Source organism: Chanodichthys erythropterus, chromosome 14 (assembly GCF_024489055.1).
Source record: "Chanodichthys erythropterus isolate Z2021 chromosome 14, ASM2448905v1, whole genome shotgun sequence".
Classification (NCBI taxonomy): Eukaryota; Metazoa; Chordata; class Actinopteri; order Cypriniformes; family Xenocyprididae; genus Chanodichthys; species Chanodichthys erythropterus.
Genome location: NC_090234.1, coordinates 575,166 through 594,061, shown reverse-complemented (window position 1 = coordinate 594,061; position 18,896 = coordinate 575,166). Strand labels below are relative to the sequence as shown.

Sequence of the window (18,896 nt, the reverse complement as noted above, 5' to 3'; positions counted from 1 at the left end):
GCAAATTTATCTTTACCAGAATGCACGAGTTTTATCACTGAGGTGCCATGCAAATTTATTTTTTACAGACGTCCACATGAGAAACAATTGCCATCCAAATAGGGCTCGTGTCTGTTTTGATAGCATTTTGGGTGCTGGGTCGTATCACTGTATACACTATACAATTTGCAGAAAGAAAACTATCAGATATATCACACGGCTAGAAGACATTTCCAAGCAATAGCCTATCTAAAATAGTGCACAATCAAGCGAGGGGGTTCACATCATAATTCAAGGTTAATGTGTTACAAATAAATCAAGCCTTAATGTTTGTTTATTTATTATTGCTGTCCGTATCTAATACATGGTACAGTTTAATGATAATCAACAATATTTAATTTTTTTTTTAAATAACCTCAGTCTTACTAACTCATGTGTAAGCTGTAAAGATATAGTGAAGAACACCGACTACAATAAAGATATGCAGTAAAAATGTGCTACACAAATGCAAGCAGTATTGGCAGGTATGTTTTCTCATGGACTTCTTTTAAAGTTATGCAGTGAAGTCAGTCAGGGCTGTTTTTAGTTTTTAACTTTAGATAACTTTCAAATTAAAATGTCATCCATAAATTTCTTAAAACTGTTGACACTACTGTTCTCATGCAAATAATTTTCTGTAGTTTAGGTACTTAAATGTGTAATAAAATGTAGGCCTTCCCCTGAGTTTAATTAACTGAACTTCTGTGTTGAACATAAACACTCAGGGCTTGTGTGTGCTGCCGAATGCACTGAAAAGCATTCATGGTAAACTAAAATAATTTTAAATTCTTCTAAAGTCATTTCTGTTGAAGCTTGTGTTCAAAAGGGTCATGACATGAAAAATCAAATTTACAATGGTCTTTTGACATATAAGAGGTCTTTGTATCATTATTACATCTGCAAGTTCCATAAATTAAAACGTCCTTGTCATCAATAAAAAAACATTTATGTAATCAAGCTACATTTGATGTCAGCGAGAAACTGGTGAGAAACTGATGTAATCAGGATGAATCAAAAACACTTTCCACATGCCAAGAATGCTGTTGCTCAAGCTTCACTTACCTGGAAGCATTCATCAAGACTTCCTTAAGATTGTATCTTCAGTATGATGTCTTTCTCTCTTGTATTTATTTTTCCGACAGCCATTTTTTCTTGCAGTGTAGATAAGTGGCTTTTATCCCGCTAGAAATTTTATGTTCCCAGAACATTCTCGGAACGTCCCCACTGGTGTTAAGGACGTTGCCTAGTAACATTCCCAGTACATTCATAGATGGTCACGATGTGGAGTTCTTTTAAGGGTTGGGGGACGTTATTTGGCGGACCTTCACAGAACATTCAGGACATTCTCTGAACGTTTAGGGAACCATATTTTATTTGGAAATGTTCTCAGAACGTCCCTGCTGCCCTTGTCAAAAACTGGAATTGAAAATTAGAGCTGAATTTACTAATAAATGTGGCTGTTCAAACAAAAACTAATTTTTCTTAAATGTCTTACAAAAGACAAAAAAAAAAAAAAAAACAGCACATGCATGAGCTAATGTAACTGCTGTATCACTGCATCAGCAACTACACAGTTACTGCAACCTTTAAATAAAGCAACATGCAGCAGAACATCAGAGTTTCTGGATCATCACTGACTGAAGCACAGGATCTACTCTCCAGGACAATGGTGACCAAAAACTCAGATAACAGAAACAACATTAAACACTAACAGATCTCTCTAGATTTCTGCATCTTCACTTATTACAAACCAGTATTGATTATTTCTTTCATTCAAATCTTCTTTATGAGGTGTTCATGTTTTATCAAAATTTATAGATGTCACCGTAGCTGGGCTCCTGACCCTTGACAATTTGACTTTATTTTTTCTCAAATTGTTGTAACTGTGTAACTTCTAAAGTATTTGTTGCAAAAAAAAAAAAAAAAAATTGAGAAAAAAATATCTGATCAAATGGATTTTGCTGATGATTTTATCATCATACAGTGGTCTTATTCACTGATCTATGAATATTGTATTTTCTTTCATGTTGTTGTAGTCCCATGATAATGGATAAAGTCCTGCCCTGCTTTGATATTTTAAAAAAAAGTTTTTATCATTGTGCAGAAATTATTCACACAGCATCATGAAGATTCACACAGGCATCAAGATTTTGCATATGATCCTCACCAATAGTGACAAAATTTTTACAGATTAACTCTGAACATCACAAAACAAGCTACTAAATTCACAAAAAAGATTTTTGTTTAGTGTCACCATTGTTGTGTGAGTCTAAAAGACACCGCTCAAAACTCTGTATAATAAATAAAAAAAACTAAAGTGAATGATCAGTGAATCAGGACACTCCATGATGATTTGAATCATCAAATCATCATCACTAAATAACCAAATTCATCTGAATCAGAATTTCTCTTGCATGTTTTGCTATAACTAACATGTTTTGATAACACAGTTCAAGCAGCCAGAGAAAATCTAATGTTAAATGTCAAGAATCAAGAACCCATCTAAAGCAAACGCTCAACTCCATAACGGTGACTTCAAACTTTATTATTTTCTATAAAACACCCACGCAGAAGGCGACGTTCTCAGGACCTTGCGCAACTTTGCCTAGAAGTTCTCTAAAAGTGACAAAAATTCTGACATTTTACAAAACATTTGGGACATAAAACATCCTCTTTTGGTAATGAAAATGCTGCAGTTCAAGGTTCCTTGATACCAGTGGATGTTCTGAGAATGTTTTGGAAACGTAAAATTTCTAGCGGGGTAACCTGTCACCTAGTAACATTCCCAGTACGTTCAGAGACGGTCACGATGTGGAGTTCTTTTAAGGTTTGGGCAACGTTATTTGGTGGACCTTCAGGAACATTCAGGACGTTCTTGGAATGTTTAGGGGACTATTACTATAGGACGTTCTGATAACTTCCCAAATGTCCTCTTTGTAACGATCTTGCACGACCATAAAATAACCAAAATAGGACGTCCCTCTAAACCCATATCAGGAACGTTATTAAATGACCAACGGAGGACCAGGTGGGAACGTTCTGTTAATGTCCCAAATGTCCTCTTTGTAACGTTCTTTTTTTGACCATAAAAAAAAACTAAATGGAACATCCCCCTGAAATCATATAAGGAACCTTGAACTGCAGCACTTTCATTACCAAAAGAGGACGTTTTAGGAATGTCCTGAATGTTCTGTAAAGGTCCTGAATTTTCGTCACCTTTAGAGAACTTTTAGGGAACGTTGCGCAAGGTCCTGAGAACGTCGCCTTCTATGTGGGTACTACATGAACACACCTTCATCTTCTCACTCTCTCCTCAGTGCTGTTTTCACATGGACTAATCTACTGGTGGTGGTCATGGAGCTTGAGGGCTCAGAACAGGAAGCACTGGATCTTGTTGCCCTGGTGACCAATGTGGTTCTGGAAGAGCACTATCTCGTAGTAGGGGTTGTTGTGGTAGTGGACCCTGGAGTCATTCCTATCAACTCCAGATGGGAAAAGCAGCGGATGCACTCATGCTTTCCCTCCCAGCTGTTTTATTCAATCACACTTGTTCTGCACATACGACATATGTGTTGAATGTTATCTGTGTGTGAGGAGGACTGGCTCAAATGGGCAGAGGAGTGCCTGATGTCAAAAGCAGGATCCAGATTCCAGGACAGTTGTATTTTCAAGAGCATGTGGAAATGTGTAATGAATTTCATTTTACAGCATTACCTTAAATATTTATATGATAGTATGGTATTTGTATTTAATGCCCCAAACCCCATTCTTTATTAAATGGATTCATTCATGTGTGAGCTTTTAGACTGTGCAGGATAGGAATGAGGGTAATAACAGTGAATAGATGAAGAGTCTTAAGCCCTATTTGGACGGGATTAGTTTTACCTGGGGAGGTGGGGTAAAGAAATCATTACCAGAGCTTCTCAGTGGTTTTAGTCCCATCCGAATGTGCCATCACAGTAATCATTACGGACAATGTCAGTAAAGATTACGGCGACTTTTACCTTCTGTAAAAAGGTCCGGAAAAATGACCTCAGGTAATACTAATCCTGTTTGAATAGACCTGCTGTAAATATGTATGGTAAAATTCCATCATTTCCTGTTTACAAGTAGTTTTCTGCGCATTTTTCAAGCATGGAAGCACTTGAAGAAACATTCATTTGTGTTGTAGGTGGTGGGACAAGTCTGTGGCAAACCTCAAGTATTTCCCATACCATTCAGAGCAAAAAGAAGATCGAAGCAATTGTCAGAGGCACAAAACTAATGTGCATATTACCATCATAATACAATCAGAATGTAATTAATAAATCGTTTGACCAGACCTAACTGTTATATATAGTTTATATATTTAGATTATATGTGTTTGAGTGATAATTGCTTGTAATTTCATACACATTGTACACCGCGTTGGCCAGCACTGTATAGACCACTTCTAACAATGCTTGCTTTCTTTTATTGTGTTCATTACATAAAGGACAGGTGGCATGCCTGCTGTAATTATGTACAGACTTTGTGTAATAAGATATTACTGGGACACCAGAAACATATGAATACTTTTGGCATGGTTTTTGCAGTGGCATGGAGGAAACCTGATGCTGCTCAAATCGGTTTCAATTGCAAAGCACATACAGCATCAGTATCGCAGAATGATTGTGTGTCTGTTAATGTTCAATTTTTTTTTTTTTTTTTTGTGGTTTTGTCATATAGTGAGTATTTGGTTGACACAGCTTTTGAGTTCTGTTAATATTTCGTAATAAAAACCATACTTTTAAATTACTGACAATAACATATTATTCTAATGTCATTTTAATGCACATATTACAAACACACTAATCCAAAGCAACTTGCATTGCATTCAAGACATATTTTATTTAATGCATTCCCTGGGAATCGAACACATGACCTTGACATTGCACTACTGTTTGCTACAGGATTGTCCAGTATACAATAATATAAATGTTGCATATAATTGAGCCCGATCACACGAAAATGCATATCAATAGTACGAGTTTGTAATCTCGTAGAATATATATGCCAAAATGTGTTTTGGCGTATTTATGGTACGCAGTTTTTCGCGTGCATAAGATACGCACTTTATGACGAATTATACATACGAAACCCCCACCCCCCACCCCATCCTAACCAAGAGCGTGTCATATACACGCAATAAAGTGCGTATCATATGTACGCGAAAAATTTTGGCGTATATATTCTACGAGATTACACACTCATACTATTTATACACATTCTCGTGTGATCGTGTTGTATAATTGTAAGCAAGAGGAGAACCAGACTCAGAACCAGAATTATCAAAACATGATTACAAAGAATTAAGAATTTCCAGTATGTATAGTAGCAGTACTAAACGGATAATAAAAAGATCAACATTGTTACTTGAAAAGATCCTCATGATCAATAGAACATAGTAAGTAGTTTTAAGCTATTTCAAGAAATGTATTCTTCTATTTTTTCTAAAAGCTTTGTTGCAATATCCAATGCCTGTCTGGCATTATTAAGGCTGAACTGCTTGTTTGGAATGTGAGGAAATTGGTGATGGTTCGGATACTGGGTTTTTTTGCCATCAACACCAAGTTCAGTCAGTTGTCTCACAGTGTTGGGTAAAGAAGTCAGCTGTGAGCTGTAATGGGACACCTGCTGAGCAAGGCTAGTTATTGAGCAGTTGTTGGGATGCTGTCCACTTTTGTTGTACATTGCTGCTATCAGGGCCTTTTCCACAGCCTGATGCACCTTGAACAGACACCACTCTGAGCAATCTCCTCCAGTGTCGTTGTGAGCTGCTCTGATGTCACATTGAGCCTGTTCAAACCAGCGTTTTGCCTCCCCTCTGTTTGGCCTTGGAGTTTCTCTGTGGTATGACCAAAAGTTATAATGCCTTTTAGAGTAGTTCTGATAGAACCTCTCGCGTCCCCTCCTGTGGCTTCGTGCCTCTGTGTTCCACATGTCATAGAAATCTCGAAAGTCTCTCCAGGTTGAGGATGTCTTATGTGTAGTTTTCCCTTGTTGTAGTTCCTCAATTCTGTTTTGCAGGTATTTAAATGCCTCATTGGCAAGTTCTTCATTGCCTGGGTTTTTGTCTGGATGCCACCGGAGGTAAAGACGTTTAAGGGCTTTTTGTTTGTCCTCACTTGACATATTCCAGATTTCATTTAAGCTTTGATCAATTTCTTTTTTGATCTCTTCAAATGTCTCTGGAAAGACTGCTTTGGGTGGAGGTCTGGATGTCAAAAGACGTTCTATATCTGTGCAAGTGGACCCTGTTGACACAGTTGCCTTTTTTTCTCGTTTAAATTTGTAAAGGTCAAGTGAACTTACTTCAATGAAGTCATCACTGCCAACTTGTATTTTATATCTGACTGGAAATTGTCTTAATTGTCCAAGTGGATCATCCAGTCGGTTGATAACAATGGCATAGAAATATTCACCAGATTCGTCCTTGCTGAAGCCAACATACTCTCCACTTTCAAAGTTGTTGAGGAAGTTCATATCAAGGCAGTCATGCCATTCTTCAGGAATGCGACATCCAGGTTTCGGTAAGGCACTGTGTCCTTCCTCCTTGTGACCACTGTTATGAATGCCATGATTTTCCAATGTTTTCTCAACATCCTCCATGTTATCACACAGCAGAAGTTGCCCAAGCACTAGAAGGCTTGAGATGGTCAGGCAGTTCTTTAGAAGAGCATTGATTTCTTTAGTAAGACACATATTAACTTCATTTACTACTTTGTGGGCCATGTCATCATTGTGTTTCAAGTAGAAACTGCATTCATCTTTATGTTTTTTCACATAAACACCTGTTTCAGCCTTACTACCTTCAAGTGGCTCACAGTTTAACAGAAGTTCAGTTTGAAGTGTTTTGCAACAGATAATTTGAATCTTAGAAAAGATTTCTTCACACTTTCCTGCAGCTTCAGACTGTGAAACCTCACCTTTGCTGTCTTCTCTGATGAGACAGACTAGCCCATGAAGAAAAGCAGCAGAAGATAAGTGTTTGTCAAACCAGCCACTGAATTCACATTCCCCTTCATCACAGTACTGGACACTTGTTTCCTCCAGGTTTTCAGAAATTACATCTGAGAGAAATTTCGGGTGAACTTGCTGGGGAAGGAACTGCAACAATGTTTGATGTTCATAGTGATCATCTCCAAGATGACAGCAGTTTAATTTTTCCAGCAGTTTCAGCTTGGTTTCCAAAGGACCCTCAAGTCTTGCAGGCTGGAAGACTGTGTCATTGAAAAACAAAGTGCTGGATTCATAGAGTTTTCCATCTGTTGATGGAAGATAAAGTGTATCGTTTTGGAAAGAGGTTTTGTCCTGTTCCTCTTTAAGCAGGCAAAACAGCTGTTGTACAACACGCTTCACAGCTTTCTGCTGATTTGCCTGAAGGCTGTCTTTGTCAAAACTATCAGAATAGATTTCTTGAAGAACAGTGACATATTGATCGACGGTGGGCATCTCCTTTACACCAATCTTTTTGAAGAATTCTTCAAATTTCATATAATTTGGGGGAATGCGGTACAAATAAGGCCTAAACTCAAGATCATGATGTAGCACAAGTGCTGTCTGTTTGGCCTTCACAAGTTCTGTCCCATTTTCCACTAAGATAATGGGGAGGTCTGAGAACAGAGAGGCATCGAAATTTATTGACTGTAGGTATGCGTATGATTTGCTAAATACTGTGTTTCTTGTTTCCAGCAATGTGTCAGTGCGACACTGAGACCTATAGATGTTTTTCAGATTAGCAGCTATTTGTTCAGGAGGTGGAGTCTCCAAGGCTCCGGCATCCTTTATTTTCTTTATGAGATGTAGAGAGCAGCGTCCTGTAGGTAGGATTGGCATAGAAGTCCATATCAGATAATGGTGATCACTGTCAATAAGTGATCCACTGATTGCAACAACCTCCCTCTCTTGAGCAAATGCCTTATGATAATCACAAAGTGTTTGCTGAATTTGCATTGGGAAAATGAATTTAATGTTAGCAATACTGTTCAGTAAATTTGAGTTATCATTACTCTTTGACAAAACCGTCTTGAACAAAAGTTTTGATCTTTCCTTAAGAACATCTAGAGGAGTATTGCCTTTTGTTTCAGGTTCAATTTGTTTTGCAAACTGAATGATTTCCTCATGAGACACTTCATGTTTCAATCCAAGGTCCTTTAGAAGCAAATTAGCTTCAGTACGTTTATCTCTGAAAATCTCCCAAAATGTTTTTGGCACAAATCTTTCTTTTGGAAGCATTACCTTGTAAAGGGGTACATTTACATCATAGAAGTATGAAGCCACCTGAAGAGAGCCATGGATGTCTCGAATAAATCTGACATCTCTCAATGCAGAGACAACCCTGGGGTCCACTGGTCCAAGTTCCACTAAAAACAGCATTAAATCAAGCAGCTTGGCCTCTTTCATTGTGTGCACAGAAGGAAGAATAAACTTTACACAGAACTCTAAATCATTTAGAGTCTGTATGTTTAGATGTTCTGCCAATTCTAGGTTCACCCAGGTGTTCTTGAGGAAAATACTGTCACATCTTTCAACCTGGTACAAGTTTGGAAAGTCATCCTGATGCTTAGAATTCAGAATGTATATCGTGTGTAAATCAATCCTTTCTCGTTTTCCGGTTATTGACTCAAACAGGGGCAAGGACTTGAGCATCCACACATCTTGACTCTTGTTATTGGAATCTCTGATCCCACGTTGTAAAAAGCATTGAAGATCTACATATTCTTCTTTAAACAGCTCCTCAAACTGTGAATGAGGTACATCATAAACCTGTTTCAAAACAGCACTGCTGTCTCCTGTTTGCAGGAGTTCTGGATTCATATACTTGAGACGGAACTCAAGTCTGACATCCAAAAAAAAACTGAGGTCTAATTTCATGAACCCCAGTTTTATGAGAATGGAAGCTATTTTTTCATCTTGATGCTGAATCACTTTTGATATGTTCCCCATTGTTTGTAAGAAATGTGCATTATTTTGACTGGGGCAGATTACTGGTAAGATAGGGCTGTTTTCAAAGTGCTTCTTTATCTCACTGAAGACATTCAGATTTTCATTTTGGTTGCTTTTCTCTTGATCATCAAAGAAGCTCCATAATGTTTTCAGCCATTTGATCATCCCTGTCTCCACTTTGTAAAGCTGGCACCTTTGATCAGGTAATGACTGACTAAGCAGTTGAGCAAGTTCTGGTTTCAAATATGTTGCTGCTATGTCAATTGTTAAGTCCTTAATAAAATTTCCCTTACACAGAATTTGGACATGATTTACATTGACATCATTGTCTGCAAACATTTCTTGATGTCTTTGGAAAAGACTGCTAAATCTTGATATCAGCTTTGGGGATTTAGAGTCAAAGACTCTTAACATCTGATCTTCTGTGAGGAGAAGAGGGAGCTCATTGAGGTCATGGACATTTTTCTCATTGGCATTTGTCAAGCAGAAGCTCAGAAGTTTTGAACATCGTGTTTTGTCTTTGATCCATGTCTGGCTGATGGGCAAAGGCAAATCACTAGTTGTCTGTGAAGGGTCATTCAGCGATCTTTGCTTTAAGAAATGCATCACTGTAGAAGCACTGACTTCTGTCACATTCACACCAGCTCCTATGAAATTCTTTTTTATTTCATTAATTTTCCAAGAGTTTGGTACTAATTTCATCCCAATGTCATCAAAAATTTGGAAAATACCTGCATAGTCATCAGTTGTAAAATATGGACAGTTTTCTGAATGTTGTTTAGATGGACTGCACCAGGTAACTGTGTATTTTTGTAGTGAAAGATGTGATGACTCAGAAACAGCGTGTACAGTGGGTATCACAGGAAGGTCACGTTGGCTGATTGATTTATAGACCTCATGGATCATCTCATGCCAGACTTTGTCTACTCCTGGAGAAATGCATGGAAAGTAATTAAGGCAAGAAGACTCCAGCCCTGACTTGAGGAATACAAGAGCTGTAGGTGTATCTTTCTTCATGACTGAACACAGACGTAACAGGAGGTCAGCATAGAGTGGTGAAATGATGTTTACTTTCAGTGACTGGTTCCACTCTGTTTTCAGACTATCACTGTCTTCTTTCCACAAGTCCCGTCTAGAAGAATCTACTTCAAAATTTGCATTCACGTGGACTGGTAAACCAGTTTGTCCAGGTAAGGGCAAAGAACAAAATGCCCTGCCAGTAAATGTGTGGTTAAATGAGCTTTTCCAACATGCAGCCAGAGCAGCTTGAGGAACTTTAAAATGATCTTGCTTGTTTTTTTGCTCATGGTTTTGTTTTGAGAAGCCAAAGCTCTCTGCAATGACCCACTGACTTTGTTTATTTCCAGATGAGATTTGCATGCCATAGATGATTTTGCAGGGTTCTGCTGTTCCTGACATGAGGGAATCTCGAACATGTCTGTGAAAGTTGTCCTTGCTTACCATGCTCTTCTCTGTGTATTTCTTTTCAATAAGGAAATTACTTTTTTTTCCTTTTCCATCTTCACTGATCTCCAAGAACTGTATTTTTGTGATGTGCTTTAAGAAGACTATTAGTCCTTCAGGGTCTTCAGTCAAGGCACAGTAAAGTTCCTTCATGTCACGGTCTGTGACTTTATGTCTAGATATTTCAGATTTTTCTGCCATTTCCTCTGTCCTGAGAGGGAGCCTGAACATTGTTCCAGAATTGAGTGCAAACATTTCTGGAAGAAAAGTATGATAAACATCCTCAAATGATTTTTTTAATTCATCATCAATTGAAAACTTGCAGCCTGGGGACTGTTTTGTTATACCTTCCACATATTTTAGATTTGGATCAGAAATGCAGAGCCATTTGTCACCGGTCAGGATAGATGGACAATCTGTCAGATGATACACAGAATTGAAGCCAAGTCCATATTTTCCAGTTCTCCCTAAAGTGCCATGTTTTCCTCCTTCTCCCAGCTGCTGAATACCTTGCAGATCAGCATCAGAAAACGTTCTGTTGTTGTACACACAAAGAGCTGGACCTTGAACCAGTTCCCATTTCTTTCCAAATATCTTTTCTGTCTTATGTTGTCTTTTGTCCCACACAAAGTGAATTTCTGTTGCCTGTGCATCATCAGCATTTTGAATGAGCTCTTTCAGAATATCCTTTTTTGATGGATATGCATCAATTATATTTTTTATTCGGACAGTTAGTTTCTCAGTTTGTCCAAATTCTTCTGCATGAAAGGGAAACCCACTGACTAAATGACTCTTCAGAGTGTGGTGCCTTGTTGTCATTACACCAAAATGACAGGCCACAGGCCGAGGTATCAGATCATGGGCGAGCTTGACACCAGCTGCAACAGGCATCCATGGGCTGTCATTAAATCTCAGCTCTTTAGAAGATGTCAACACACCTCTCTTATCAGGTATGAGACAGTTTGTAAGCTTTTCATCTGTGATTTTGTATAGACCTTTCATGAGTATTGTGACACACTTATGGAGGTCTGACGTGGATAGAGGTTGAGATCCATATAAAGCCTTAATTTCATTAAGTGCAGCAACAAATTGCTCTTTTGTGAAATGTTTGTTGACACTAAGGCAGTCCCAGAGCCTCTCAAATTTGGAAAAGATGACTGGAAGCACATAGAGATATGGTTTCTCCTCAAATTCTTCACTTCTGGCCACTGACCTCACATTTACAAAGTGATCCTCAATGAAAATGAATGGAAAGGATTTTGCAAGGCCAATAATGGGATTTGGATCTTTCTGTTCCAACAAGTAATTGTTGAGATATTCATAGCAAGACTGAGCAATGCTGAAAAGAGCCGTCTTTTCGAATGCACTGCAGTGTTGGTGTGCTTTTAACAGCTGCTGAAGCACTGTCTCAACTGGTGGATTTGTCAGTACTCTTAATTTTTGCAGAACTGGATCATAATTGTGTATTTGAAGATTTGAATGATCAACTGTGAATCCAGTCAAGCTTACTAAATTGTGACAAATGTCATTGTAAACTTCAGAGGGTTTTTTGAGAACAGTGACCTTCTTGTTTTGCTGAACTAAAGGAACTACGGCAGGAAAGAATGGTATTTGAGACAGTATTTGCCAGTGCAGAGAATTCACATCTTCTGTGGAGTCTTTCATTGACTCCAACAGGCACTGAAGACGTTTATGGCATTTAGATTTATCCTGTTGCCAAACACTGGATATCTTCCCTGCCCTTTCTATGATGTCCTCTATAGGGAGGCGGTCACTCAGCATTCCCAAATCTGAAAGTCGTTGAATCCTTTTTGGTGAGAGAAAGTCATTTGCTGTTCCTTCAAGAAAGCGTCCCTCCTTAAGTTCATACAAACAAGCCACTTTGCCAGAAGGATTCACAAGTCGCTTGATAAATTGAAGCTTCTTACAACTCTGTGTTGGAATGCAAGGGTAACTTTTCAGTAGGCCATCAACAGCAGGATCATTCAAGTCAATGGCATTCAGCACAAGAGTATTTCTGCTGTGTGTGTTCACAACACTCAAGTTCTTAAAAACAATGTTGTAAAACTCAGGCCAATTGATTGTTCTCTGTTCGATCTCTGTCTTGAAGCCACAATCGATGAAACTCTGTTTTACCCATGATGGAAGAGAAACAACACTGGAATATGAAGCTCCCAAGCTCAATAACACTTTCAATGCAATGTCTCGAATTACTCGGTTTCCCTCGATTTTTTGATTCAGAAATCTCACCTTGTCCATTGAACACCAATTTTGTCCATTGCTGAAAAGCTCCAGAGATATGCCATTGGCATTCTGCACAACTGCTGAGTAGAATGACTCAACCATGGGTAAAAATGCTTTGCTTACTGTCTGTGTGTTAGGCCAGAATGTATGGAAGGAATAGTTATGGATATGTCCACTTTGGGTCATTTTTTTCAGCTCAAGCAGTGTAGTGATGTAGGCAGAGGTTACGGCATCTTTCAGTAAAGCTTTGTTCCACTCAGACTTCACTCCTTTTTCCCATAGACTTTTCCTATTAGATGTAACAGCAAAAGTTCCATTGATATGGACTGGAAGACCTGTCCCAATTGAAAGAGGAAGAAAGCAAAAAGCCTGGCCAAAGAGGTTTTCATCAGGGGACCATGCGTTAGTTTTTGCCTCTCTATGCAAAGGTACAGCTATACCTCCAATTGGAAAAGAAAAGGCATGTTCTTGTTCATTTCTTCTCTGAAACATTTGCAAAGAATCCTGCGTCCCAAAACATGAGTACAAAAGCCAGTACTGGGTGAGGGATTTCTCTGAGTGCTCTTGAACTATTTTAACAATGTGTGCATTGTTGACATCACCATTTCTGAAGGTTTTCTCGATCTCTTGGAAATGTGTGTCATTCGAGACAGGAAATGAATTCATGACTTCTCTGGATATTTTGAGAGGAGTCTGAATCTGATCATTCAACAGAGGAGTCGAAGCATTTTCAGGGACAATTTGAAGGGACATAGATGTAATGCTTTTCAGAAATAGTAGGTGTGTTTGTGAGTTGTCAGTCAAATGATTTTTAAAACTCCTAATTCGCTTTTCATCATATACCTTTGAACTGATCTCTGACTTGTTGGCTTCCTCCAGAGTGCGAAATGGTAATTTAATCAAGGTGCCATTGTAAGCTTTCTTGCTGTTTTGCACTGACAGATCACAATCAAAAATTCCTTCATAAGATTTAAACTGTCCAGGAAACCTTTTATACAGTCGTTCCTGGAATGGGTCAAGTTTAATTCCTGGGTTTCCTTTGCTGACTATGTGCTTTTCCAAATGGGTGACATTTGGATCAAGTATGAGAAGGGTTTTTCCACTTAAAATCGAGGGAATATCACTCACATGGTAAACAGCATTAAATCCAAGCCCAAACTTTCCAATCATCTCAACTTTGTTTTCCTTTGATGCTGACCCCACTTTGACAATGTTTCTCCAATCTTCTTCTGAAAAAAGCTCATTGTTGAAGATCCAAAGGCATGGTCCATTGCAGAGGGCCATTCCATGATCAAAGAGTGTTTCAGGGGGGTCTTTGTGTTTTCTGAAGTCAAGGAGGAATTTACATGTGGTTGCCCTAGCATCCTCAGCATTTTGAAGGAGTTCTTTGAAAATGTCACTTTCTTCATCATACTCTTTAAGAATGTTTTTAATTCTTTGAGTAATTGGTTCAGATTGCCCACACTGTTCTATACCAAGGGAATCTTGCTCTGCTTGTATGAACTGTGGTTTTAAGATGCGAGTACTTAAGAATGGGACTTTCAACCATCTTGCAGTGATGGGTAGAACTTCTTCATGAATGACATAGAACTCCTCATTGTCTTGTTTCAGGTCATCAAGTCCTTCAGCACTGATGTCACAGAACACGGTTTTGGACAAAGACTGCAGAGTAAAGTTTTGATTTTGTGCCATAACAGGCACAGGGGTACTGTCTTTTAAAAGCTTCTCATTCTTTCGCATCCAGTCAAGAATGGCAATTGACACTTTAAGTTCTGTCAAGTTTCCATAAGGAGGACACCTGCAGTTAATTCTTTGTTTTATGTCATGGAGTATGTCTTTAATCTCCTCATCGGACAGTGTTTTCTTCACACCAAACTTTGTTAGCAGGTTTTCATATTGCAAAAATTCTTCAGGCACTTTCTTGATGTAGGGGCTTAGATCCAGTTCAGGTGGATAGGCTAAAACTATATCTCCTGGACGGACAAACTCACTTTTATTCCAAATCCAGGGGATGCTTTTTGTGTCCAATAAATTTGTGAAATTTCTCATGTTGTCTTGCATGAATGTGTAAGTACTGTGCAGCTTGGTTTTAAACTGAAAATCTGAATTTGGGTTGACCACTGATCTCATTGCAGTGAGGTTTTCCAAGACTTTTTCAGCAGGAGGGGGATCATAAAGTCCAAGATTTTTGCAGACATGTCCTGTTAGCTCAGATGTAAGTGGCATTGCATATCCAACAATTGATGAGTACTTTGAATCCCTTACTTCAGATGGCTTAAAGAGACTTCTCTTAGTATTTTTACAAATGATTCCAATCAAGAACTCTGGATTTTCACAGGGAACCCACTGCCTTTGCTTCAGCTCTTCTATCTGCCCCTTGGTGAATTTTGAAAGGAAATCATTCTCATTAAGGACTCGAACAAGAGTATGTGCTTTTTTGAATGCCTTATCTGGTGAGTGGTCACAAAGCTTTTTAATATGTTTTATAACTTGGAGTATGTTTTCTGTTGATATTTCTTTTTGCTCTGTCTTCAGGCCAAGGTGTTGCAAACTCTGAAGCATTTCCTTGGCCTTTGTGTAAATAGGTGGGGGAAAGAAATCTGCCTCAAAAAGATCCTGAAATGTCCTGTTTCTTGGATCAAAAACGTTTGATGCTTGTTTGTGTTCTCCATTAGTTGTCTCAATAAATTTGAGACTTCTGGTTTTTGCAAGCAGCTGCTTACTTTGTGAGAGTAGAATGCTACCATTATTCAATATCCAGGTCATTACCATTTGTTCCTCACTTTTTTGGAAAGAGGCTGTCTCAATGCAGTCAACCAAGCGAACAGCCACCTTGGCTGCATCTAAGAGTTCAATATTCAGAAGAGTCAAAAGTCTGCGATCAGCTTCATTTGCACACTGTACAATGGTCTCAGGCATTGGCAGATCATTTGGAATGGACGGACTGGTGCTTGAAACAACTGCTTGCTTTGATTGAACTGCAACATATTTCCCAGACATCATTCTAAAGATTGGCAACATGGAAAGCAAGTTCTTTTCAGCATTTGAGAGAGAATTTAAAGAAGAGAGATACACTTTCAACTCCTCTTTTTCCTGTGATGAAGCAGAGGCAATGCCTTTGATGACCTGATCTCTGTGTGAGTTTACAAAGACTTGTAGGACACTTCTTGGTGAAGCTGGAAGAACATACCTCTCAATGTCATGATGTCTAAGACACTCATCTCTTTTTATGACTGTACACCCCACCATCCTTAACATTTTCTGAACATGATCTGACAAGCTAGATGCTGTGCTCCTTTGAAAAATCAAAGTTGTGTTACTCTGCAACCTTGCTAACAATACAGAATTGCCTGAACTTTGTAGTGGCTCCAGTGGTATTAAAGGCATGTCAATAAAGCTGTTTAACTCTATCAATTCAGTGCTAAGAAACTTCCAGAATTCAGCTAGCCAGCTCTTTGGTGGATGATGATTTTCTGCTGTTTTCCATGTCACATGACCATGGGATATCTTCCAGTCGATGGGTAAATGCTTTTTGGTGAGTGCAACAACATGTTTAGCATCCAAATTGATTATGTTGTATGTGCCTGAAAAAAAGTGAAATGAATGAGACCAAATTTCACAAATGGTTAATATTAATGTCATATTATTATAAGCATTCACATTTAAATATATTAAACAATTTTCTTACTCTTTGTTGCTAGTTTTTTTAGTTGCATAGTGCAAAATTGGCTCAGATCATTGGGTAAAAATCTGTCTTTACAAAATGGCAGTAATGCTCTAAACAAAGAAAAAAAAAAGATTATTGATTAGTACTTTGACAACACAATATAAAAACACTAAAGAATTCAAGAAGAAAAGAGACAATTATATCACTCCTTACCTTGGAAACTTCTCATTGTCGATCAAAACAGTGTCCTGCACTCCATTGCTAAATGAAGTGAAGGTTCCATCACTGAGAGGCAGAAGCTTAAGGCCTTGTAGTTCTGTGTACTTCTCATCACTGAGAGCAAATTCAAGAAGAGAGTATTTGTCATCTTTACTGAGGTTTTCAGCCTTACTCCTGTGAAGGACATCTCTTGCATAAGATGGAGTCACCCATGTCAAGGTATCACTTTTAGGAAAGATTTCTTTAACATCTTTCAAAACATGTTCTGGGAGTGTGACCAGGTTCTCTCCTTCAGCAATCAGTAATCTTGACACTGCAGACATTGTGTCACTACATATAGTGTTGACTGGAAAAACTGCATCTGAGGGAGACACCCAGATTTTCTCATCTTCGGCAAGGTGAAAGATATTGTACTCAATTAAACCCTTCAGAGTGTCTGTTGCAACTTCATGCCATCTGTCTTTATGTACAGTCTTGGATAGGTCAGGCCAAAGATTGTACACAGTGGCAGCAGGCAGGTCTGATTTTTGGGATAACTGAATGGCATCCAGGATCATCATAAGATATACATGAGGAAGAATATCTTTTACAAGTAGCTCATTCCACTTTGCAGACTCATCATTCTTCTGATCCTCCTCTTGCCACTTAATGAACCTCCGATTATCTGTCAGGCCAAAGCAAGCATTGATGTGAATGGGAAGCCCAGTTTTGTTTGATTCATTATTTGGAAGTGGCAGAAAGCAACTTAGTCGCCCATTGCAAAGTGATCTGTCGTCATCTAATCGAAAAGCTGCATCAACTTGAGGGTAGAAGCTCAGCTTACTGGCTAGAGAGTCAATCTCTGGTTTATATCCATGTTTCAGAAGGCAAGTTGTCACAAGCCACTGGGACTTTGTTTCTTTCATTTGATGGGAAACATGTGATACCGTTTTGAAACAAGTTTTTCTGTTAAATAATTCCTGCTTGACATGAGAAAGGTCAGTGTCAAATTGATTCGACACTGAAACTTTTAACCTATTGTTGCAGAAGCCATCAGTGTCAATATGCAGCAAAGTAATGGATGACACATTTCTCAGGAAAAGAAGACTGATGTCTGCATCAGCAATGAAACTGTCAAAAAGCTGTGTAACTTTTTTGGAGTCATACAAGTTATCGGAGATCTCAGAAGCCTCATTACGCAGAGGGAAACGGAAAAGCGTTCCTTTGAAGTATTGCTCCTCGCTGATGACCTTCTCCCAGGAACAACTGTTGACTTGACTGACAACACTTTGAAAGGGCTGAAACTGATCTCTCAAGTTCAAAAGGCTCTCTCTGTCCTCCTCGTCATTCAAAGACCATCGATAGCCTTCTTCATCATCTCCAAACATCTTCTTTTGTGGGTCAAAAATGGCAAGGTGTTCAGAACTGAATACACACGGCAAGTCTGTAAATAAATAATAATAATATTAATATTATATAGTGTTAGCATTGCCAGTGTTGTGCCAATTCCCATGTCAGAATCTGACTCTGTACCCTGAGGGTCAGTTATTAGGGCCCAAGCCACTCAGGTGCAGGGCCCTTTTGTTTTTCTAAGGATAATTCTTTTTTCCGTCATCCTTTTTGGGGGCCTTAACGTGCTCAAAAACTCTTGAAAATTTGCACACACATTGGAATCTGTGGCCATTAGGACGCTGCAAAGGATGTGGCAGAGGGGCTCGACAGTGCCCCCTTGAATGGTGTCCGAAAACTTGGTCCATATATCAAACACACTTGCATGTATTTGTATGAAACTCTGTACTCATATAGACCTCATCGGGCCGAACAACTTTCATGCTCTAAATTATACGCCAGCTCAACAGGAAGTCCGCTATTATGGGTTGTTTGAAAAACGCACACTCTGGAATTTGATATACTCCTCCTAGGCGAATTAATCTGATCACCAACAAACTCGGTCAGAATGAAGTCAAGACACTCATGATGCTAAATTGCCAGCGGATTTTTGATATCTCGAACGGTTTGGCCGTGGTGAGGCAACAAATTTATGGTGAGAAAAGGGAAACGGGAAATGTGTTATAACCTCTGCATACATTGATTGATTTTTATGAAACTTCAGCTGTGTGCTCATTGTAGGAAGCCGATCACATGGATGTGACTATTGTGAGTCAAAGTTAAAGTGCCACCAACTAGCAGCAGGAAGTGTGTTACTTTCAAAATGCTTTAAGATCACCCTCTATTTTTTACCCAATTTGCTTCAAACTTCATTAGAATAATATCAAGACATAACGAATGTAGACCTGTAAAAAGATTTTTAATATTTTTCAAACACTGTTGCCATAGC

At 38.7% G+C, this 18,896-nt stretch overlaps 1 protein-coding gene across 2 annotated transcripts in view; it reads right to left on the bottom strand.

The window, feature by feature from the left end:
* Positions 1-5,161: 5,161 nt before the first annotated feature.
* LOC137036376 (sacsin-like) overlaps positions 5,162-18,896 on the bottom strand; it is a 30,515-nt gene continuing 16,780 nt past the window's right edge. For both annotated transcript variants that reach the window (XM_067410514.1, XM_067410516.1), the window contains exons 6-8: positions 16,574-18,002; positions 16,382-16,470; positions 5,162-16,277 (exon numbers count right to left, since the gene is read on the bottom strand). In XM_067410514.1, the coding sequence (XP_067266615.1) occupies positions 5,464-16,277; positions 16,382-16,470; positions 16,574-18,002 (12,332 nt within the window). In that variant the 3' untranslated portion in view covers positions 5,162-5,463. The remainder of the gene's footprint in view (positions 16,278-16,381; positions 16,471-16,573; positions 18,003-18,896) is intronic.